Source organism: Cotesia glomerata, linkage group LG1 (assembly GCF_020080835.1).
Source record: "Cotesia glomerata isolate CgM1 linkage group LG1, MPM_Cglom_v2.3, whole genome shotgun sequence".
Lineage (NCBI taxonomy): Eukaryota > Metazoa > Arthropoda > Insecta > Hymenoptera > Braconidae > Cotesia > Cotesia glomerata.
Window position 1 is genome coordinate 32,513,480 of NC_058158.1, and position 26,284 is coordinate 32,539,763.

The 26,284-nt window shown below is 28.7% G+C and overlaps 1 protein-coding gene across 6 annotated transcripts; it reads left to right on the forward strand.

The window, feature by feature from the left end:
* Positions 1–2,679: 2,679 nt before the first annotated feature.
* Positions 2,680–26,284, forward strand: LOC123266039. 6 transcript variants are annotated; one of them, XM_044730082.1, is made up of 8 exons: positions 2,680–3,349; positions 15,423–15,522; positions 18,725–18,902; positions 20,044–20,156; positions 20,311–20,572; positions 23,549–23,666; positions 23,791–24,132; positions 24,238–26,284. In XM_044730082.1, exons 3-8 carry the CDS (start codon positions 18,741–18,743, stop codon positions 24,870–24,872), a joined length of 1,632 nt encoding a protein of 543 aa, XP_044586017.1. In that variant the 5' UTR covers positions 2,680–3,349; positions 15,423–15,522; positions 18,725–18,740; the 3' UTR covers positions 24,873–26,284. The 6 variants fall into 6 exon arrangements, with proteins under 6 accessions (XP_044586017.1, XP_044586027.1, XP_044586020.1 ...); XM_044730092.1 differs by having other exon boundaries at positions 2,680–3,332; XM_044730085.1 differs by lacking the exon at positions 15,423–15,522.

Sequence of the window (26,284 nt, forward strand, 5' to 3'; positions counted from 1 at the left end):
TAAAATGTAAAATCGATCCCGTCGTAATCAAAACTAGAAAAATTACAGTTTGAAATAACATTTTTCTAAATTCAATTTTTTAATTTAATATTCAGAGCTTGTAATGTAAATATTACATTCTACAATGTAATTCTTATAAAATCTGTAATAGTTATAATCTGAAATTGTAATTTTTCCAGTTTTCATCACGAAGCGCCACGTTGCATTATATACTGTAATTTTTCGAGTTTTCTTTTTTCCGTGTGTAAAAGTATTATTATTATTATGTTTATGGCTTGTGCTTATAATAAGCAACCATTAAGAGTAATTCATTCGATTAAAAAAGTTTAAGTAAAAGTGAGCAAGGGATATAGTTATAGTTTGAAGTTGAAGCGGGTAAAATAGGAAGGGCTGGTTGAAGAACGAAGGGCAGCAAATGTATAAAGCTACCCGCAGGGATAATCGATGGAGCTGGGAGTTGGGCTATATTCAAGCCCAGGCTACATATATATATATATATATATATATAGCAGCATATATATATATATATATATATATATATATATATATATATATATATATATATATATATATATATATATATATCAACCCTTTACTAATAATTTCAAGTGAAATTTTGTCATGTGTGATTAAACTTACTTGATAGTTATTTTTTATCACTTTACGTGACTCTAATATAAATATTTAAATTTTCGTGGAATTCTGCCGCGCAATTCAGTCAAAGAAATATCAAATACACGTAAATTATTAGAACCATAAAGTTTTCAATCCGTAGGTTCGAAAAAAAAAAATTAGGAAAACGGTTGACCCTGAAGGCCATCCCTGCAACTTCCCGCTAATTCCATACTTAGGCGCTTAAAATTGCACCGATGATGTTTTTGAGCTCTTAGAGCTCAAAAATACAATTTATGGGTTATTTTGAGCTCTCCAAGCTCAAAGAGATTGTTTTCCTATGCTTTTGAGCTCTTCGAGCTCAAAAGTCTGATAGGGATTTGATGACACTATTTTTTGAATTTTTAAACCGCAATAACTTTTGAATGAATAAACCGATTTTCACGAGGATGGCAGCATTCGACGCAGTTTTTCAAGCCTCACAAAGAATTTTAAACTTTGAATTGATCGCGCTAGAAATTTCGGAGTTATTTCGAAAAAACACTCTTTTCGGATTTCTTTCGTTCACGATATCTCTCGAACGAATCAACCGATTTTGACCGGACTGGTGGCGATCGACGTGGTTTTTTGAGGTTAAGAGCTGATTAGTTTTTGGAATTGAACCATCAAGCCGTTTAAAAGTTATTCCAAAAAAACCACATTTGAAAAAATTTTTTTTTTCAGTTTTTTGAAGATTTCTCAAAATCTATTGATCTGAATCGGTCCAAATAGTTTTCAAAATTTAAGTTTGGCCAAGCCCTTTCGAATGGCACCAACTGCGATGAAATCGGTCAAGCCGTTCAAAAGTTATAAGCGGTTCACATACTTTCACACACACACACACACACACACACACACACACACACACACACACACACACACACACACACACACCGTGACAACCTCGCGGGGATAGTCAGGAAAGCTTCCTGTGACCTTCAAACGTCGAGATCTGATGAAAACTCGGTTTTTGCAAAACGGGGTGAAAACAATAACTTCCCGATTTTTGAAAATCTTCGATTTTCGTGGCGGGAAGTTAAAAATTTTTTTTCTAATGAAAAATTTTTCATCTTACTGTATTATCATATCGATAGATATTCCAATGTAACGTAAATCGTGAATTGAATTGAATTGTATTGTTGAGTTGGTATCGCGCCAAAATTAATTTCGTCCAAAGTTTCTGAATTATTCAAGATTAAACTCAACTCAGGCTTCAGATATATCAAATCCACGCTATCTCTTGGAATTTATTGAATTATTTTTTCACGTTTAATTGATAATAAATTTCTTGATTTTTTTTAACAGTTTTATTTATTTCGTTAATTAAATTACATTATCATCGAGAAGGATCTTTTTTAAAAACAGCATTTACGTGAGATACTACGTACTCACCTATAAATCAAAAAAACCGATTAGCGTATACTCTGGCCTAATGGCGATTAAAAAATTCATTCATAAGAAAAACTATTTTATCGTTCAATTTTGTAAATGGACTTTTTCTTGAGTTATAACTTCACTTCAAAAAAAGTATTAACATAAAAAATATTTATCATTTATTAACCCAGTAACTACTATTATAGTCTATACTGCCATTACTAAATTATTAATGATCCAAAAAATGATAATGATAACGATAACACACTAACCGAAAGTTTGTTGTTGTGGGATACATAAAAAAGGTTATTCTGCTAATTAATTTAAACTCTGTTTTGTGTATAACTTTTGAAAATGTACTTGTCCTATTTGTTTTACCTACTGCGGCAGTATCTGGGTTGTTTTCAAGAGATGTTCTTGTATTTATTAGAGCATAAATTCATAAATGAAAAGATGTAAAAGGTAATGTAATTATAAAGGGTAGCATTTATTTTTCTATCTATTTAATTGAATATGAAATGGTAAAAGAAGAAAATGAAAATATAAAACCTGCACAAATAATTAATGTAATAAATGACTGAGTACATATATGTATGTGAACATTAGCGACTGCGCAATCCACACTTTCAAAGCTCGACATCGAGAAATAGGAGCTTCAGTTGTGTCGAGAACCCGCCAGCTCTTAAGGTGGTCCCTTCTGCCCAACTTTTTACCTTTATTTAACTACAATAATATTGTCATTTTCCTAGATTTTTTATTTAAAATTTAAAATTTGCTTTTGATTTTATTTTTAAAACATTTAATGTCAAAAATCAGCGCTGACATTTTAGCTTAGTTTTGCTGTCACTCTTCGTAACGTTGCGGTTAAGTAAAACAAAACAGTGAACCAGTGGTACTTGTTTATTTATATTACGAAATTCAAAGTGATATTATTTCAAATAGCTTTGTTTTAAATAATTTGATTGATTAGAGCGTAATTGTCGATTAAAAATTCATTAGTGGTTGCTAGATAAATATAAAATATTTATTTTTTAGTAAGTAAATACATTTATTTAAATAGTCTGGCTCATTACCGAGAATGTCGGGTAAAAATAACTAAATGTAAAAACTAGAAAAATTTTTTTAAAGCTGTTTTTAAAACATAATGATTCAACTCGCTGAATGAGTAGTTCTTAATGACACTTGTCAAAAAAACAAGTAAAAGAAAAATGAAGCGAACGACAAAGTGATCCATTTTTACGTCAAACCGATTGAAAAAAAATGCAGTTTCGACGCACGTGACCAGCAGCTACATCCGTATTCAGGAGGTAAACTTTACACATGTGTACGTATATTATGTATGTGTATATGTATATATATAGATTATAAGTTTGTAAACTTACCATTTATTTTCTCGATTACACTAATTGTAAACACCTGCTCTCCATCTGAAAAGGGGAAATTTCAAATCTTTAATCGTTGAACGTATTATTCATTTTTATTAACATAAAAAGTACTTGGATTTTAATATCAGAAATATGCAAATATATTTAACATTTTCAAAAAGTAAAAAAAATCTATATTTTGCATAGTACACATAATGTGTAAATATCATCTTTTAGATTACTTGACGGAGTCAAAAAGCCGGAAAAATAATTTTAAAAATATTTTTTTAAAATGGTAATTTTTTAAGATAAATTACATCTATGTCTCGAGCGAGCTTTAATAAATATTTAAATTAATTATTACGAAATAAAAAAAATGGTACTTAAATATAAATTTTCTATGAATATATTACATATGTATGTCATGTATATTTATATTTAATATTAAAAAATGCACGAGACCATGTAGCAAATACAAAAAATATAAAGCCTGTGTATGTTGATGTATGTAAACTCTACACATATCAAATATATATTTTTTTTGTAACGTACATGCTTTACGTACATGTACGACTTTTCCTACAGGAAGGTTTACTGAATTCTATTTAGGTAATAAATCATAACGTCACACTTAGTTTTACGAAAAAATATAGGCAATGCAAAACATTTTTCAGCTCTGTGTTAAGGTACACATTTTCTAGCTAGGACATTTTTACATACAACAAAAAGTAAATCATAATTTATGATAATTTAATTCATAAAACATTAAGCTTTAATCTTTATGTTACTAATTTTTCTCTGTAGTCCTATGAAGTTCCTAATAAATATGCAAAAGTAGAGCTCTAATAAAATTTTTTTCTTATTTTGTAATTAATTAATAAAAAAAAAAAAGTATAACAAAAAGGCTTGAGGTAAAAATAAAACACCCATAATTTGGTACGCTAATGAAGCATTTTTCAATTTTAAAGCTCGTAACAATGAAAAAAGTTGAAAATTGTTCACTATTGTTTTATTCGTTTAACTGCCGGCTCAAACAAGCGCTTGTAAAAAAAAAAAAAAAAAAAAAAAAATATAAAATAAATAAAAAAAAAACACGAACCCTCAAAGTCACAAGAAAATTTTGTGTATGAAAATCGGAAAGACCCTTGGTTAGTACATATTTATTTATAAAATTAATATTCCAGGTCCACCTAGAGCGTAATTAATTTAACATGTATAAATTAAAAATTAAATGGGATTTTAATTTTATATCAAGTTGTGGTAATTTCTGGCATGGATAGGTATGAACTACAAGTGACGTATGTACAACACACGTGTCGACGAGTGACGTGTGATTACAAAATAATGAATTAACATGAGAAATATAAAATATGTTTTATCATCTTTCGCCTATCACTTAGCTAACTATACTCTATAATTAGAAAAGTCAGATAAAAAACTTCAACACATAATATTTTATTTTTTCATTTGAAGCAGTAGTCTAGTTTTTGCTTATTCGACAATGCTAGTCTTATCTTTACTATTTATCTAAAGTACACTATGGTGTAAAATTTTTCTCCATATTACCATAAAAAAAGTATATAAATATGCTAATATTATATACATTACGCTCACTTATATTCTATACATACTTGGAACTAAAACGTAAAGATTTAAAAAAAAAAGGTTTTCAATTTTCGAGTATTTTTATTTCATTTCCAACAATAAAAATAATTTTTTATGGATGGAAATTATTTATGAATACTCTACAAGTAATAGAGAAAAAAAAAGGAATGGAAATCCTCATTCATCTCCATAAGGTATTTGCATTTTTAGATGTAGGAAAAAATATGAGAGCTTTTCTCAATAGGTGCGTTCGTGCGTGGGTTAAATCAGAATTAAGATATAAGGTATTATATAACGGCCCCTTTGGAGCTTTAAAGGACAAAAAGTTATAAAATGATTAAATATTAATATCATTTGAATAACTTAAAAGTAACTTTAAATACTTAACCTTATTTTCATAATATAAAGACTGCAATAGTATGTAGATTTAATTTATATTTCCACATTTTCTATGTAGATGTACGATCTGAAACATATACTATATTTCTTTAGCGTACGTTTACGACTGCCAACACCCGGGATATTGGAGACGTTCCAACTCCAATGCTACAAAACGTGATCGTTCGTGCGCATCCTGGGTCTCTTCTTCGTTCAAGATACTCGTTATAATATACATATATTCGCTGATGTCTATATTTTAGGAACGTCCTTATTTTGACTATTTTAGGATTTTTATTATTTCCACTTCTAAATTGGTCCCAGAAAGCAAAAAAATATTTCCTGAAAAATTTCAGTCTTTAATTTCGACGGAAGTTACATCACTAAATTTAATTTACTTCCTTTTTATTTAAATTTATCCAGTTCCCCGCTACAGTATATAATAATTTTTATTACATATACTAGAATAAAAACTCAACTTGGTACGCGGTGCACGACAGTGGAAAGTACGATCCATAAAAAGGGTAAGGCGAAATTAGATACCCAAAAACTTTTTGAAATACTATAATAATGGTATTAAATAACTTGCAATTATTTACTGTGCTCTTTCATTAAAAAAGCGTGGGTAACTGTAATGTCTCTTTTGGGTTCACGTATAATTATTTGGTTTATTTTTTTAAAACAAATTTGCGTAGATTAATTGTTACTCGGAAGTTACAAATCAGGTATGGGCAAACTATTACATTGACTTCTGCGTTAACTTTCTGACAACTTTTCGTATGATATTGACTTGAAGATTAATACGTAATGTCTGCTATATATTATTGGTTACTTTGGCAACACATAAATCGGTCCATGGATGAACTTGTTAACTCACAAATTTCCAGTAACTGTCTTCATTTTGATATAACGTTTTCGATTTTTCATTTTGATTTATTATTATTGTTTTTTAATTTTTTTCTGATAATGTTTTAATTAAATGTTTCCAAACTAAAATAAGTTTAAAAAATTTAATACTTAATAGTATCAAAAAAAATTTTTTTTTAAATAAAACATTTTCATATAAAAATTTATTAACTTCCCGCTAAGAAAATTGAAAATTTTCAAAAATCGGGAAGTTATTGGTTTTACCCCGTTTTTCGAAAATCGAGTTATCATATCTCGACGTTTTGAGGTCCTAGGAAGCTTCCCCGAATGTTTCCGCGATGATGTCCGTATGTCTGTCTGTGTGTGTGTGTGTTTGTGTTTGTGTGTGTGTGTGTGTGTGTGTGTGTGTGTGTGTGTGTGTGTGTGTGTGTGTGTGTGTGTGTGTGTGTGTGTGTGTGTGTGTGTGACACTCTTATAACTTTTGAACGGCTTGACCGATTTCTTCGCGGTTGGCGCCATTCGAAAGGGCTTGACCAAAATTAGATTTTGAATATACTTTGGACCGATTCGAACCGGTAAATTTTGAAAAATCTCAAAAAAACTACAAAAAAAATTTTTTGAAATGTGGTTTTTTTTCAATAAATTTTAAACGGCTCTACCGAAAGATTCCAAAAACTAATCAGCTCTTATTAACATAAAAAAAACCACGTCGATCGCCGCCAGCCCGGTCGAAATCGGTTGATTCGTTCGTGAGTTATCGTTGTCGAAAGAAAATCGAAAAAAGTGTTTTTTCGGAATCACTCCGAAATTCCGAGTTCGATTAATTCACACTCAAAGATTCTTCATGAGGCTTTAAAAACTGCGTTGAATGCTGCCAACCGCGTGAAAATCGGTTCATTCATTCAAAAGTTATTGCGGTTTGAAAATTCAAAAAGTTGTGTTTTATTAAACTGCTATTAGAGTTTTGAGCTCGAAAAGCTCAAAATGACACAAAAATCATATTTTGAGCTTGAAGAGCTCAAAAACGTAATGTGTAATTTTAAGCGCTTAAGTCCAATGAGCGGAAAGTTGCACGGATGGCCTTTAGGGTCAACCGTCGTCCTAATTTTCCAAACTTTGAATAATTTAATAAAATTCTTGATTAAAATTTTTAAATTAATTAATATTAATTTTAAAGAATTAATATCTTACTAAAGTATTAAAGCAGATTTTATTCGGACTTTGTGACTGATGTGAAGCCACGATAAGCTAAATTATAAATTAAACCCATGAGTTAATACTTTAATGTCTCAGTTTAAACCTTTTCTCAAATATAAACTCAAATTACGAAATATTAAATAACAACTTTTGAAATCATATTTACGGAGTAAAATGTCCAATGAAATAGTATTTAATATTCAAGACATGGATGTGTAATATAATTAAGTACGCATAGCACATGACAAGATGTCCACAGATGTGAATAATCTACCATTCACCAGATGCGTATAATTTGGGTAATTATGAAAGTAATCGGGATTGTAAATGAAGGTAATTTCAAAGTTTACTTTGGTAAAGGAAAACTTTCAATGAGAATCTATTCATTTTAACTCCTGATTATACATTAAAAGAAAAACATTCTGTCATGTAGAATAATCATTTCCTCTAATCAAAGAATTCAGCTAACAATGACCGACAAAAATAAGATGTTTGGATTGCGAGAAAAAAAAAATTTAAGACTCGTAAAAGAAAAACAACTGGAAAAGGCTGAGGGTAAAAACAATAATGATGTAGACTGTACTGTTTTTATTTACATCAAGTTGAGATCTTACGAAGTATCCTTAATTCAATGTACAAAAGACGAGAGAATTCGAGTGGTTTTTAGGAGGATATAGTGGGTAAAAGATAATCCCACCAGACGGCGTATTTTCAGACAGACACTCATTCGACATATATCGATATTTAAATGATGTTACTGGTAAAAACTTATCTAATATCATAAAAATAGACACAACTTTATTATTTATTTTATTTTTATTGAAATATTGATACGATTGTTTTTCTATTCTACCTGTATCGATCCTCAGAAAAGCGCGTGCTCAGCTGTCGCGTTTAAATTGCACTTTCAAGAGTCTTTTTTTATACTTATATTTTGTACTTTAATTTGTCATTTTCTTCCAGTACGAATCCATTAAACAATGTTATTTGGCACCGATATTTCCCTATTTCGATGATCACGATTATTTGAAGATTCTAAGTGCACTTTGGGAAGACTTCCGACACTCCCAGTTACCATTAATTCAAATTTTATAAGATCACGATAAATTTTGTAACAGTTGCTTTTTAGGATGCAAATAAAAATACTAATAATGTCCTTACATTGATTGTTACTGTTTACTGTCTAAAATTATTTTTCTGGCCTTATCGACAACGCATAATTTGGAAAAGTAAAAAATATAACTTTTTTATGCAACATACATTAAAACTTTAATAATAGCCATCGTGTTTGTCAAAATTTTCAAAACCAGATATTATGTATAAACCTTTTAGTATTATACTATTATACCTAACGTACAGATCCGCCTCAATGGGCTCTGTGACGAAAATTTTATGTCCTATAAACTCGCCGATTGATGATGCTAGATTAAATTTTTTTGATCGTAAAAACAACGATACATAGAAAAAAAATTTTTCTGCACTGCTGAGCAAGAAATATTTAATCCACATAACTTTTTAAAATTCGAATAAAATTTAACGCTGTTAGAAGATTTTTTTCATTTTTTATTTCATTTCATTAAAAAAATTTCACATGAGCTAACATATAAAAAAGTTACAGAAAAATAACAGTTTGGTTTGAAGTTTTTACTTGAAAAATAAAATAGTTTTTAAGTGAAATCTAATAAAAATAATGCCTATAAATAATGACACAGTTGTTGAGATATAAAAATGTAGAGCATCAAAAACTAATATTTAACATAGTGAGTAATATCATTAAACATATAATCGGCTTATCAAAGAAAAAAAATGGTAGATAAAATAATTTTTAGGTGAACGTTTTCAGTTATACGTACGCCAGCATTTATAAAGGATGTACGTTATGTGTATATATCTCTGAGATATATACAAAATCTTCGAGTTTCTTGCACGGAATAAAGTTTGCTGTTTGCAATTAATCTCATCCTCATTACAGTAAGAGAAGAGTAATTTGGATTTTAGCAACTAATTAGTGTTGTTAATAAGTAAACTTTACGTCAAGTTTTTTCATTAAGAAGTAAATTATAATTATTAAATAAACAGTATTTTATCAGCAAAATAACTTAAAAACATTTTAACGAATCTCTGTTAAGAAGATTTGTTCACAAAGTTACTTCACTATTCTTGTTGAAAAAAAAAATAAATTGAAACTTTCTGATGAAAATTAAATAACAGAGTGTTTATCTTTTATTTTACATCATTCAAGTGTCGTGATTATATTGCAGCTACTAGTTTGAACGGTGTAACGAAAAATATACATTTAAGGGAATTTAGTTATAAAGATAAATTGAATCCTTCGAAACAGATAATTATTTGAATATTGAACTTGCCACACGATAGACGGATTATATATAAACCCAATTTATAGTATCGAGGTAAGATTAAATTGAATTTATAATACTATATTGATCTTCAAATTTAATAATTTGAATAACAGATTATTAGATTCATATTAAAAAATTTTCATAAAATTTGTTCAAATATTTAATCTTTCAATTTCAACATTCAATTTAGTTTTTTCTAAAGATCTATATGCTGTAATAGAGTATCAATCTATTGATATAAAAAGAGTGTGAGTTTAAATCCCACCTAGTCTCTACAGCAAAAATCTCATGATATGGAACAAAATATTAATAGTAACGACGTTACGTCGTATGTACAGAAAATCTAATTAAACGTATAAGTCTATTTATTAAAAAATTCTTCAACGATGCATTTTTTGCTCTCTTACATTTTTTGCTCTCTTACTTCAGTTGAAAAAAAAAAAAAAAAAAAAAAATTCGAGGAACTCACTTAACTATAGAAAACTCATCTTCTCTATTTTAAAATTCTAGTGTAATTAGAACGATTTTATTTTTAAAAATAAATTATAAGCACTTCTATTAAACCCAAGAGCGATGTGGTGAATACCAAATGAGACAATTATAAAAATCTCCTAGGATAAAATCTGTTTTCGGCGGATTTTTAACAATCCATTATCAATTATTTCTAGTCTGTTGAACAGTAATGAGGATAAAAGCTACAGAATTATCTTATAAATGAATAATAAAAGCGAGTAGCAGATGGAATATAAAAACTTTAAATCGAACAATGAACTTCAGTTATGACTTATTAACTCTCATCACTAATGTACATTCACTCGAGTATTAAAAAGCTTTTGCGCTAAACTTTATTGTACTTTTTATAACTTATTAACGCTAATAAGTCGTTAAAATAGATAACTTGTGGGTAGATATATAGCGTAGTCTTATACTATTAAAAATTTTTACTACGAGAAGTTTGTTTGAGCTACAATAAATTTCTGATGTTGAAATGTTTGTATAAAATATTGACAATAAACACAAAATATATGGTTGAAGTAAAATGATAAAGATTTTCAGACAGCTCGAAAACAGAAATTCCGAGGCACTCAAAAAGTATGTGACTTAAGAGTAAATACTCATACATATAGCGTATAAATATAACTATACTAAGGAAAAGAAAAGAAAATAAAAAAGTATGAAGCAACTATTATTTACATTCGCTGTCATCGCTGTCTCGACATTGCACGCTCAACATTGCACAAGGCGTTTCTGAAAGATATCAATCTCTTACTCAAAAACTCTTTGATCTTTCCAGAATAAACGGTTGAACGAGTTAAGAAGTCTTAAGGATCCAAGTGATTTGAATCAGAAACGTAATTCCCTCGCCAAAGTGATAAGATGAAGTGCTAAATGTAAATAAATTATATTAAAGCTTACTTATGGTGGGACTTGATTTATTAAACATGGAATTTTTTATATTCAAATTAATCGCCGAGTTATTGTTATACTGTTATTATTTACAGTCAAAAGACATCTGATTTATAGTCGTGCTCACCAACCCTTAACTATTTTAAGATTTAAGTTTTTTAGGTCACTGACATATTTTTTTTTCTAATGGATTAAATAATAAATCATTTATTACCTTTTGATTCAATTGACAATTATTTCTGTGAAAAGTTTAAAAATTTAAAACATAAAGTTATTTTAAAACTCTAAATATAGAAATTTTAATTCTTAAAATCTGCCGAAGGATTGACGAGATAATTCCCGCGGTAATCGAAAGAAAAGAGCTCAACGAAACTTGAGGATAAGCCGATTTTAAAATCAATCGAACAAGTTAACTTTTGGTATTTAAAAATTAAATTTCAAAAGTTTAGTCTTTTGAATTGTATTATTTTAAAACCTCAAAAGTTAGTTGATTTATCGCTAAATTTAATCAACGCTGCTAAGTTTTTAACAGCCACAAAACTGCCAACAGTTTATTTTATCAAAGTATCGTCAATGGAAATTTTTATGAGTATTATTTACCACGAGAAAAAAAAATGAAAAAAAAAGTATGGCTAGTTTAATTAATTTCATGTTTATAATAATTAATATTTTAAGATAAATATCTTGCCGTCAACCCGTGTTACTTTGGCCTCATCAGGGTGATTTAGATCCCTTTTAAAAGAATATGAATATACTTTCTCCCGTCTATCGTCAAACTGAACATCTTTAACTTCTAATCCGCGCTAATTAAGTCTGAAAAAAAAATCCAATTTTATTTTCTGATGTCCCTTGATTGTATTAATGTTGAATAATAATAATTCCTCTTATAATTCTATAAAATGATAGAGAAGTTATTAAGTTATTACGAGAATTATAAATTACCTTGAAGCAAAAAAAATTAATGGATTTTTTTATCTGTAGAGAATTGTTTTTTTTTTTTCATATTTTTTCCTATTGTACGATAATAACAATAGAATAAAGCGATGAAAATGATTATAAAATTTTTTTTAACGCTCTGTTTAATGCGTTTTTATAAATAGCTTTTTCCTGAATATTTTTCCACCCCTAAATAACTTAGACTAAAATACATGAAATGAAAATAATATTTCATATTCTCTCTCCTAGGGGAAATCACGTGTTTTTCGGTTTTATGAACGTTTTTCCTTCACTCTCTTTTCTGAATTTCAACGGCGCGCATGTGGCAGTAGTCTCACAAGGGAGTACGTCAGCTCTCGCACCCCTAAATCACACCCCTTGTTGCTATCGCACCCTCCTCACGCTTTCCATTCTCTTCCACTGGCAACCTATTGATTCTTTTGTCTTTTGCTAGATTTAACTGCGGGTTATTCTTACGTTTCGATTTATATATACAACTAGAAACAAGACAAGCGGACATTTAACGTCAGACTACAACACTATTGACTTATTCCTTAGATTCAACAGCCAGATTCTATACCTATACTTACTTCAAACAAACAACACCTTAATAATGTATACACTGCGGAAACAGGCGTCGTTAACTTATACTATCCCAAGAAAAAATAAACAATTATATTTTAAAAATAAATGATAAAAAAACAACGTTTATATCTCACTACTTCAACTTTTTAAAGCCCACTGAAAAATTAATTAGGGTCACTGGTTTCTTCCGACTTTTTGCTATTTTCTTTTTCTTTTTCCAGCTACCATTCGAGGGCTCTTATTATTATGTTCCTTGAGAACTTGAAGCGATTTGTCACGTGTATCTAAGAATTATTACCCTCCAAAGCTAAGTGTCTTAATCAAAGTAACTGAAATTTTTTATAACCCAAAATAAAAGTATTTATTGTCAACAAAAAAAATGCTTGTCTTCAAGTGAAGGACTTTTCAGCGAGAGAAAAAAAAAAGAAAGAAAAGGAAACAAGAGATTATTCTACAAGGTAAAATTTTTTACAAATAATACATGTTACAACTTTAGCAAAGGCTCCCGGCAAAGAGAATAAACGTATAACAAGTGTAAAATTTTAAGTAAAAAAATCTAACGTATATAAAAAATTTAGTCTTGTGGAAAAATAATCATCCAAGAAAACTTTAAAAAGTAAATTTTTTCTTTATATTTATACCTCTTTCACAGTGACCTATTTAGCCTTGTAAAAGGGTATATAAGGTAGCCCTTAAATATATATTATGTTCCTTTCTAAAAAGTAGACCAGTTGGTGGAAGTAAATGTAAAAAATATCTATACTTAAAAAAATTACAAGTATAAGTTTTTCCCCGAAAATATATACAGTATAGATAAAAGCGGTTTTAAAAAAAATTTAAAAACCTATAATAACACGGCTGCCGCGAGAGTGATACAGCACAATTAAGTGTACAGATAGCTCAATTTATAAAATGAAGAAATAACTAAGATATTGGATTTTTTCGAATATTTCTCAGGGCGGAGTTTAGAAAAGTATAGTGTGCATGGAAGAGTAACTTTGAAGTAGAAGGATCCAATCGCTCGGACGTGTATAGAGGTATATATGTATATATAGGATACACCTTGGTATTTTTTTATTCTCTACCTAACAATTATCTTCGCATCTCACCCAACTGCTCTCTACTGTTTTGCCAGTAATTTTAGTTTTCCTTCTCTTATTTTAAAATTTATCTCTCTCACGCTCACTTGACAGCACTAATGTATCCCACGTCTACTTTATCCTTTTTTGTGCCATCACGGTCAGAGAGTCTCGATCCCTATAAGACCTAAGAGTATTAGAGAGGATAATTTAGATATCATCCTTCGTCTTTTATAATGAATCCGGTCGTAAGAGGGGTCTACACCGCGACAAAAGGCCGACACATGTATACACACATGTACTCCGGTGAATATATAGATATAAAGCTATCATGGAGTGCTCGCGTGCCAACTGACGCGACTAAAACTAAATAGCAATGTCCGCAGGCCATACATAAACTTTCGAATACATAATATATGGACATACAAATATTCGATATTATATATTTGTGCACCTGCATATGAATATCCCATTAACAACTCATAAAATCAAATGATATTTGCTTTTGTATTATCATATATGTATCTATATTATATGTTTTTTATTTTATTATTTGTTATTTATGTTACAAGTATGTATATAATAAAAATAAGTTATCGTGGTAAATAAATTCGTAGGGATATTTAATTATAAAAAATTTATAGCTCTAATCAAGACTTTAATTTATTTTTTAATTAGCTTGATATTTATTAAAGTGGAGAAACGGAAGGTAAATTAAAATGCTTATAGTTTTTAATAAATAAAAATTTATGTCAAAAATAAAGTGTTGGAAATTGTTTTTGAAGGAGCTTATTTTCTTTTCTTTATATAATTTACTCTTACTTAACAATGCAAAAAAAAATGGAACAGTAACTTCTTACAATCGAATTTTTTTGACGTAAGTATCGTAAAACCATTTTTCACGCTTACTGTGAAACACTTTCTATGGATATACAAAAAAATCTTGAAGAATAAAATGTAGCCTTTGTTTCAAATTTCAAGAATCGACTCTGAATTCAATATTTGGCATACAAAAGAAAGAAAAAAGAAATCATTGTTAAATCTTATATTTTATTTAAAACAATTTCTAACTTATCAATCATCTGGCGTTGAAAGACATTAAATTTTGAACACAAAAGCCCAAGGTAAAACTTTACCCGTCAGATAGTTTTTTAGTTAAATGCTGAAACTTAATTTTTTTTTATTAAAAATCTGATAAAACGATCCACCGCGCCTAAAGTTTTCACAATACATAAAAGAAAAAAATTAAAAGAATACTTTCTAGGAAATCTTATAGCCTCTAAAAATAGACTTACTGAACAGATTGATAAATTCCAAATTTGAAAAGTTTTAGACATTTTAAAGTTATCTAACATAATAAAAATATAATTTAAATATTCTTGAACTTTTAAATTCTATTTCTCACCAAACTACACGCGCTTAGATTAATCAATAAGACTAGACATATATTTTTAGACCATGAAGACCATAAATGTCAAGAAAGTCAAAATGTCAGTGTCATAAAATTCGATCTCTCAGAATTTAAATTATTGATTTACGGAAAATATTTTCAAAGTAACTATCTAGAAATTTATATGTTTAAATATAAACTTTTCAATAAACAGTAATTTTCTGTTTAGGTACTATGAAAACTATTATGATAAAATGGCCAGTCATTTCATCGTGACAAATTCATCCAGCATAACTTCATTGACTGTATTATTCATTCGTCAGTTTGCGGTAAGTCAACTTGACATTTAATTCAACGCTAAACCCATATCATTCAATAACTCCTCAATTAACAATTTATTTACAATATATTATAGATTTAATCAAATAATAATTATCGTTTCATTTATTTCAATCAATGATTGATCAACTTTCGCAGTATTTAATCAATTTTAATTACAGTTTAAAACTTAAGATAAAATTCACACATTTTATTCTACAACAACAAAAATAAAAACATAATAAAACAACCTGAGTCCTTGAGAGCCAACAAATTTATTCAAATAACTAAATGCCCTGGGATAACATTATTACTATTTATAAAAAAATACAAATCGATATTTCGAAGAAGCGTTAAAATAAACTGCACGGTAATTAATTTTATCTCAGTCACAACTTATCCAAACTCAAGACCGTCTTTATTTATTTAACTACTACAGACTCTCTTCTGATTCATTTCGTAATGGACTTTTTTCACCAATTTATCCCGACCCCCGCAATGTGACAATTTCCTGCTCTTTTCTACTTACACTCTAAAGACTTTAAAGGAGGGATTTTTTAGTCTATTTGCGAATTTATCCACCAGGGGACCTTCTCTCTACTAACTCTCACTAGTATAGTTTAGTAATGTATGGTACTTGTATAAAGGTATATACATATATATGTATGTATTACTATGTAGTATGTAGCTTGGCTATCTCCGACGAGGTCGATACTCCCCTCTTTAGCATCACTATGTGCTTCCCAATAACAGATTCACTCTATATATCTCAACACTTGTATATATGTATATATCGAAGCTTTTACCTATTGGTAGAATGTAGAATGAACATTTGCGAAGGACTATGCACATATCTGTATAGTAAAAGTAGTATTGTAGAGGGAGAAATTCATTTAAGGGTAGGAGAGTTTCACGGATAAAATGGTGGGGAGATACTAAACTACTGAGTTGCTGGGATGTTTACGCCGGCAGATCCGTAGCAACAGTGTATCTCACGTCATCGTTATGTGAACGTCTGTTGAAAGTGAAATGTGTGTGGATATTATTTAAAATAAACTTTTTTTAAATAAATTGTTTATCAATGAAAAATAAATAAAATATAAATATCCTGCAGATTGTTTTTTTAAATCTGAATCTGCTTTGCAACTAAATATAGTTTTGTTATTTTTGCACAGTATTATTGATTTAAGCATTACTATGATACTTGGTATCTATGTATCACGACTGGTCAATACTCACTATTGGAGTACACAGTGTTTTTTGGAGTTGTTTATTTGAATTACCAAAAAAAAAGTGATTTAATTGTAAATTTTTGATAGTGAAAATATTTTTTTGGCTGTGAATAAATAATGCCAATAAACATTAAAAATTTTATCACTTTGGAGTCACTAATATCAATATTATTTAAAGCAAATAAATAATGTTGATCTATTTATATGTATAATGAAAACAAATAAATAAATAATTGGGCTGAATTTAAACTACGAGATTTATAAAATTATCGAGATGTTTTCATTTCAAACTGATATGATGATGATTGAATTTTTGAGGTAAGATATTTTGTCAGTGACTTTCAAATTACAAATTACAAAAAAAAAAAAAAAAAAAAAAAAAAACAATTATTTTGTGTTATCAAATATTATGAGTAGTTTTTTCCATCCAAAAAAAATTCGCGCTTTTTTTCATTTAAAATAACAAGGTGTTTATTTTTTTTCGGCTAATTGGAGACTTATAAAAAACGTGCTTATTGATTTTGCATTTCATAACGCCGTGAGTCATATAAGTCCTCATGTCACTATCACACACCACTCAATCGCTAAATGTCCTATTGTGGGTATTTAATATGCGTATCATAAACATTTGTATAATGCCGGCTTTGAATGATGAATCCGTACAAATGTTTTGATTGTTAAAAACACTAATCATTTACCTATAATAATAACATTCAACAAGTTAAATCAAATATTAAATTTAAAAAAACAGAATTAAAACTTTTGAAAACATCAATAATAAAAAATCTATTCCTTGTATTTTTCAATCAAAAAACTATGATCGTATTTCTGTACAAATAATCTGTCATGAATATTCATTGATAAATTATAAGGAAAAAGTTGTCAAAGTCAGATTTCGAATAGAGAATTTTCAAGGGCGCGCAGCATATGATTTTTGAACTTTATTCATTTAAATTTAAAATTTATTCACCAAATACTTGAATAATGTTAAACAGTATCAATTAATAGCTATAAAATTCAACAATTAGCTAATAAATTTGTAAGCCAAGATTTGTAAAAACATTAGAGATTTAATAATTAAACGTGAGCCTGCGCGCAAGTATTGATCTTACATATATTTCACCCCTTGCTTCACTAACGTTATTACTGATTATTTTATGACATTTCTAATGGGATGCTATTGTCATTTAAAATTTCATAAACTTGTCTAAATTAATCAGTGCTCTCCACCCTATGAATAGGCGAATAACAAATTAAATTAATAAAGAGCAACATGTTTCGTTTTATTACTATGATTCATCCGATAATTTATTTTTTCACAACAACGAACCCGGCAATAATCACATGGGTCCTTTTATTATTACTAACATTACAATACTTTCTTTGAATGCACCCTTATAAAAGCACTATCCAGTGATGAGATTACGTGAAAATGATATTCATTGGATTGGAAACAGGAAATCGACTGGACCATTCAATGCAAATGTTTATTTTTTACGACATTCTTTTAGTACTATCACTGTCCTCATTTCTTTTTATTATTTACCTTTCGAAATTGATTTTGAAAAACCATTTATTAAAAGAACCGTAAAACTATTTTCAATTTGAAATAGTTTTCTCAAGTTTTTTTTTTTTTTTTTTATATACAAGAATGAAATAAAACGGTAAATAAAAGATATGAACAAGTAATTTCACGTATAATATGACTTAGATAATGTATACTACGTAAAACGTCTGGCTGTTTTATAGTTTCCGGTAAAATTTAGTGAGACAAGACACATAAATATAAATGATATATAAATCCTATTTTTGATTTAAACAAATTCATGAAAAACTCCATTATTGTGTGTAAATAATTTAGTTTTTTATTGTCTATTTCAAAATAACAATTTACACTTGAACAAAATAAATTCAAGTGTCCGAAAAAAATAAAACTAAAAAAAAATCAATAATTTTCAATTTATATCTTTTCAATTTCTAGTACGTTCAAGAGGAGAATGGCTAAACTCGACAAATTGGATAACATGGATTGCCCAGAGTGTTCAGGACCACCACCGATATTTCGGTTACCTCCACCACCTAGGCCACCTTTCCTTACGGAAACGGCATTCTGCTCGGAAGCACCTTTAGCCGAACTTGAGGATTGTGTTGCTTTTCCGGTAAATATTTAATGCAAATTATAAATATATTCAAAGATTAAACTTGTTTCCAAACTTAATTTTATTAAAATATCTTCCCATCAATTTTTAACATCAATTAAAAACAATCAAAAGTTTTGCTTATTAGAACATACAGGTTAAATCTATTAGTTTAATAAACATTACGCCATAAACCCGAGCTGTATGACAAACTTTTGGTATGAGACTCGGGAGTTTCTATTCTCCGAGGATTAAATTTATTGATTATTAAGACGTCTCTATACGATGGAAGTGAGATGGGGCGAAAGCAGTCACCTAGTATAAGCTTCGTTAAATTTGATGCATCGCGTAATTAAATAACTTTCTAAACAAACATAATTAAATTATTAATTCAAAAGTTTATTTTAGTATGTACAAGGCAGCACCTACTAAAAAAAAAACTAAAAATAAAAATAAACTAAAAACTCTGTAAATATTATCATACTCTGACAATTTAACTTTCAACGCTTGAGATAAATCCCGTGCAAACAATTGAATTAATGCTAATACTCATCCTCGCTGGATCTTTTTGTGGTTTAAGAACATAATACACACCTTATTTAACCGCATTCCTACATGTCTTTAACCGAGTATGCATACATGATGAATTTGTTAAATGAGCCCATTATGTGTAAACAATGACAAGTATGTACATACTTAAGGGCAAGAGAAAAGATAAATCGTTTTAACATTCAAGAAATTATAATAACTCTTTTGCATAAAAAACTACTTTATGGAACATTTTACATCAACTTCTTCATTATCTTTTATTTCTTTATTTTATAATATAATACTGTACATACTGCTGCTATTATTATGTACATAATAAACTGAATCTATGACGTAATGCTTCTAATAAATATAGACAGTGACGTTTCATTTACAGCTATGTGGGTTAACATTACGATGTTTACTACAAATATAGACTAAATACGTGACATTTAGACTCAGCCTATCATTTCCAATTGATCGTCTTTACTCGTTGTAGGTTACTGCTCCCCATTAATGCAATATTAATAAACTACCCTTATACCTACAATTGTTCAGCCTATTACAGTTCACACATAAAAATAATAATCTAATAAAATGTCACTAAATAATAAATATAAACTATATGTTTCAGATGATCGATGCGTCCTATCATGCCAATCCGTCATTACAGAACACAGCTCTAATAATCGCCTGTACTGTTATTTTATTGTTAATGGCTGCGATCGTTTCCGTCGTATTCTGGAAGTAAGTTTAGTCTATTACTCTTTAAACGAATACTCATCTATCTACTAAAATTTATTTTATTCAACAATGACAGTCATCTTATGAACTTTTTGATAACCCGCCGGATAAAAGTGGCTCAACTAATAAAAAAAAAAATTTCTAAAAATTGTTACAGACACAAGAGAAAAGTGCAGAACCTCCTTCCTTGCAAAAGCGCAGTATCAGTAACAGCGACAACCGGGCGTACCCGGGTCTTGCCGAATGGGCAAGCTTTAACGTCCGCCAGCGGTAATATGATGGGTGGGAATAACGCAGCCCGTCTCTATGAGGATATGATGGAGCACGTACCGCATTCTCAAATCCACAATCACTTGCCAGCTCAACTTAGGATGCAACCAACAATCGAGGTACGAGGTATAGATCCCTCGAGGCAGCAGGTGAGCGATGAGTGCACTCCTGCATCGCACTACCTCGACTATCTCGATTATCGTGATCCACGTACGATTATTAGCACTAATAAAATGCCATCTAAAGCAATACTTGGTGGTTATCGGACACCAATGGCTCTTTTAGCTAAAAAATCACAAGGTGTAATGACAATGTCACCACCAATTACTACCCTACATCGAAATTTTATCAATGACTATAATCATCAGCAGCAGCGAGCTACTGATTCTATAAATCTACAAAATACTGGTATTAATACTAATACTGCGACAACTAATAGTTTACTGATAAATAACTTAACGCTGAACAATCAAAATCCATTCATTATGACAAATCCAACAATTATACCGGGCTTGTCATTCGTTTCAATGCAAACAAACGTCAACAGATACTGTTGCGCAGATTCTAACCAATTACCTCCATCACATTACTCGATACCAAATGATTTAATAACTTCGACACATAATTCGCGCTTTGCCCCTTCTAATGATCAGCTATTTGAGTCTCAAGCAACATGTAGTAACATTAGCAATAACAGTAACATCGTGTCGCCAGTAACAATAAATGATAAATCAAAAAATATTAACTGCGAAATTAATAGGAAACGACGGCTATCTGTGGATTCTGAGGGCTACGCTTACATTGATATCGAAGATTACTATTTGAATAAATTGGAAAAAACGCGCGGTAATTATCATATTGATGACAACGCTGACCGAGATGGGGGTGATAATATCGACGAATCGTGTCAAAGACTCCTTAATGATAATACAGCGGCTGTTTATGAGAGCTCTAGTGTTGAAGTTAAAAATAAACGTAATTCTGAACGATCTTGTAGCAATAATCGTGGAACGACTAACAGTAGAACAGAGTGTAACTCTGTAGACGGCACTAATGAGGAAATTTGTCCTCTTTGTACTATACAACAAATTCATCACCTTGTCACGTTACCTGATCAGACCAATAATTTATCTTGCAATCAGCAAAACTGAATGATTATTTTTGCTACCTATTTGATTTATTTATTTATTTATTCATTCGTATAACGCGAGCTTTAAAAACATTTTATTTTAGTTTTTATTTATTAAAGGGGTTAATTTTATAAATGTTTACGTTTACTGATTTAATGAAATAATCCCCGACGTCAAAATTTTTAAATCAGATTAATCGCAGGTCGATCGTCTTCTATCAAAGCAATCAGAATCCTATATCATTCGAATTCACGATAATTAGTGGCTGGAATAATTAATACTATTTATATAAAGTAGCTGCACTCGCATTAATAAAATAACGTAATTTTCTAATGCATAAAATAATATTTTTATTCATTTAAAAAAATTCTTAGCATTAAAATTATTTAAAAAATACCTTAGCGAGAATTTGACTAGAATGTTTTTATTTTTATAGCCTTTTATTTTTTTTCTAGTCTATATTTGATTGAATCAAAAATAATTTTAAATATTGTTTTGTCTTTTTTTGTAGTACAAAATTTATATAATGATAATCGTACTCGGAATAGATTTTTCGAAAAGTAAAATCTATGTAAACAATTAATCAACGTATATATTATATAAATATATATCTTATATACATATATTAACTTCACGTATAGCGAAGTAGAAAAACCGACCAATTTCCAATTTTACTATTATTATTTTGTTTTGTAATTATTATTTATATTTTATTATTAATTTATTATTATTATTATTATTATTATTATTATTATTATTATTATTATTATTATTATTATTATTATTATAATTTAAATGCTGTGAATATTAATAAATATCTGAGTAAATACTCAGGTCAAACATATCTGTTACTGGCTATGAATTGGTGACTTAGTCACTCGACAATAGGTCAAAAAATAATTTAAAATTAGTATTATTATTATTTTTTTTAATTATTATTATTAACGATATGTATTATTTATTTCTTATAGAATAAAAGTTAAGTAAACTTTTTAAAGGAATATAATATTTAAAATGAGACTGAGATTGTATGCGTGTTTGTGTAAATGTGTATGAAATAAAACGAAAAAATATTAAGAGAAAGTATAATCATTGTACATCAAGTATTTATTATTATTTATTTAAAAATGATAAGATAATTTTTAAAAAAAACTTATCGAAAAATAAAAACGACTTTACTGAGAAAATTTGACAAGGAGTGGTTATTCACCCGGTTCATCATCCCATCCCAAAACATATAAAAAACTAAAATCTATCTTTAATGCTAATTAATTGTTCAAATCAGTTAGTTGATTAAAATTTTTTTTAATGAAAAAAAAAAATTTAATTATTAAAAGTTTTCATTTTGTTTGTTCTTTAAGATTTAAAATAGTGTTTGCGGATAACCACTTCTGTGATCAAACTTTATTCAGTCTTCAGTAAATGCATATTCATGAGAAAAAAAATTTTATTACAATATGCATGAGTTTATATCAAGTGATATGAATATTTGATCTATTTGACAATCATTTTAAAAAAATATATTCAAATGAAATTAAAATAGAAATTTCATTTAATTTTCAAGTCTATAAAAATCGACTAAAAATATTTTTTAAGCTATTTAATTGTAAAACTATTTATTCGATTAATTCGAAAAATAAAAAATTTTTAAATAGATCTAGTGATACAGAAAAAGAAATCTTTCTTAAATAAAAAAAAAAAAAAATTGTGCAATAAAATTAAATTAAACATAAAATTATTTGCTGTTTTATTTTATTTTATTTTTTTTTATTTCAAGTAAAAAAAAAAAAACTATGAACGAATCGAGAACACTTCCGCCTCTTGCTACGACGTGCAAAAATAATGTGCTAAATATCACGATAAATCGACATCAACAAAACCGCTTTAACCAATCGCTTTATTTTGAATTAACCGCTGATGCTATTGACAATGGAAATAATAGTACACACCGTAATAAAAAATAAAAAAAATACATAATATATACCTTGACTACAGATGATTGATGTCAATAAGGAGAAGAATGGGAATCGAGGCTTTGTGTGTAGCAGCCCTGGACCAGATCCGTACGGATCACAAGATCTTTATAATCCAGTTTATGAAGAGCTTTGTAATGGTAATTATCAATAGCATAATTACAATCAATCAAAAAAAAAAAAAAAATAAATAAATAAAACGTTAAAACTAAGTCACTGAATGATTGCGCATTTGTAAATTGATTCGAAAAAAAATTATTGCAGGTGATAACCAACCTGACACAGACGAAGAAGGTGAAATAAATGGGCGAAATCGTTTGCACCACCGTGCATCAGCAAATTCAAAATCAGCAAGCGAGGATGAATTCGCAGAGGATGAATTATCTGTCGGCGAGCCTTCTGAGTCACGGGTGTTAACCTCAGCATCCCCAGGGCCGGTGTCATGGAGTACATGTCCCGCCGGGTCTTCGCGAACTTCACGTGAAAGACGAGGCAAGAGCCCCAGAAGCTTAGATCGACGCAGAAAAAATAAAACTCATGACGTTGGCGAATTTCACGAAGGAATGCTTCTTGATGCATTGCTACAATTTTATCCTAATGTTCCGGGTAATTATTATTATGATTATTATTATATTTATCATAATTTTATAATTGTAAAATAATAATCATAATGATAATAATAATAATTACTATTGTTTTATATTTGCTTAGGTATAGCAGGAACTAAAACTAATTCTAGTCAACGAATAAAACCTGCTGTCACGGTAGCACATAAATTTCCGTACTATGTGCCGCAAATGCCTCCACAATTTCACTCATTAAATAGAGAAATAAACAACAAAGAAGAAGAAAATCCGTACGAGAGTGTACCAGTTCTAGGTCCGCTGCATAATTATTCAAGTCAAAGTAAAACAAATCCGAAAGACAAATCTTCTAGCAAAGTGTCAACAGTCAATGATTACGATAAATATCCCCAGTATGGCTCGGAATACTTTGGACTACACAATCAGGTGGTGACGCCAATTTATACACAAGTTGGTAATGATTATTCAGATACATACGCCCAACCAACTGATAAACTTTACTACAGTGACGATAGATACGCTCAACCTGTTTATTTTACTTCGCGCGATCCAGAACAAACTTCTGCTGGTAAACTCTACCAAGGACAGCCTGACAGTAGTTTTGGTAGTGATAGTGGTTACAGTCATCATACGTCCGGTGGTACAACGATTTATAATAATGGTGGTACTAGAAGCAGTATTACACGGACTAATCATCGTAAAGATAAACATCGAAATTCAAATCATTCACATCATTCCGTCGATTTTATATTTTCACAATAAATTAACATTCTCATTTTTTTTTCCATCATCAGTAAGATTAAGTGCAATGCCACGATGAATAATTTTTGTTACGTTTTTTTTTTTTAAATCTTTTAATGAAAAAAAATTTTTTTTACTTGAAATTTAAAATTAATATAAATGTTTATATTTTTATTCTGAGTCAATAGTTGTAAATCAATTTCTTATACCAAAGCTAAAAAAAAATATAACAGACAAATCAATTTATTGAATAGTATATCATCAATAATTAATAATCTGCCATATAAATTGAAATTTTTACGAGAAGAAAAAAAAGTCATAGGTTCATCTCTTTAGGTAGACTATGAAAAAAAGTATACATTGATGTAATATCAAGTGAGATAATTTTGGGTTAGTGGTAAATGATAAGTATTATTTTTTAAGCTAATTATTATTATTATTATTAATTAATACTGAGAAAAAAATAATTAAGAAACATGTCCTTAAAATTTTTTATAAATTTAATAATACAATTTTAATGATATTTGTTTTTTTTTTGTTTTGCGATAAAGTTAGATTAAGATAGATCCGATATTTGAATTTAAATTGGTAAAAAATATGTTGTTTTTATAGACCAATATTTAAAAGAATTAAGGACATTGTGATAATTAATATTTGAGATGAACTTTATTATATTTTTTTGTGCGTCCATATTTATCTTTAGTATATAATAATATTATAATTAATATACTACGTAAGTAATTTTTGATCTTAAACACTAGGGTAATAAATTCAACCAAAGAATGAGATAGTTTTGTACACGCTTATTCGTGTATCCCGACAAAATTATATAATCCGCAAATAGAATTGTATATTATCATAATTTATAAAAAAAAAATAATAACAATAGTATGCAATACTATTATTATTTATTTATATACGTGATTATTTTTTTTAATAAGTAAATAATAATGATAAAAATTATTATTGCACGCTTATTAATATTATGTATCGTCCAATAGTTCAGCTTTCATTGTTCTGTGATCGTAAATTATACATAACAATAAAAATAAAAATGAAACCGAATTGTCATCAATATAAGCCGTTGAAAAAACATAAATTTAATGATGAAAATTAAAAGAAATAATATTAAATAAAGAATATAAATTCTGAATGCTATCATAGAACAAAAGTCGTAGAATTTTCATAAAAAACATGTACGTCAACTTCTATATCATGAAAACAATTTTAGCTGGTAGACAATATCACTATGTAAACCTGATTTTTCTAAATTATTGACAGAAATAAATTTTTTAACGAAATTTCGGTAAGATCCGTATGTGTAAAAGTTGGTTATCTCTAATCAGTATTAATCCAGAAATAGTTGAGAAAAGTTAATAAAATGAAACATATAAAAAAAAACAAATGGAAAGAGAAAGCTAAAACAATAAACA

Excerpts from the sequence above, each read along its gene's own strand:
- LOC123266039 (XM_044730069.1), top strand. The coding sequence starts at position 17,018 with ATGTTTTCATTTCAAACTGATATGATGATGATTGAATTTTTGAG. Across the intron at positions 20,157-20,310 it reads GTTTCCGTCGTATTCTGGAA|ACACAAGAGAAAAGTGCAGA; the intron begins GTAAGTTTAGTC and ends AAATTGTTACAG. Across the intron at positions 24,133-24,237 it reads ATTTTATCCTAATGTTCCGG|GTATAGCAGGAACTAAAACT; the intron begins GTAATTATTATT and ends ATATTTGCTTAG.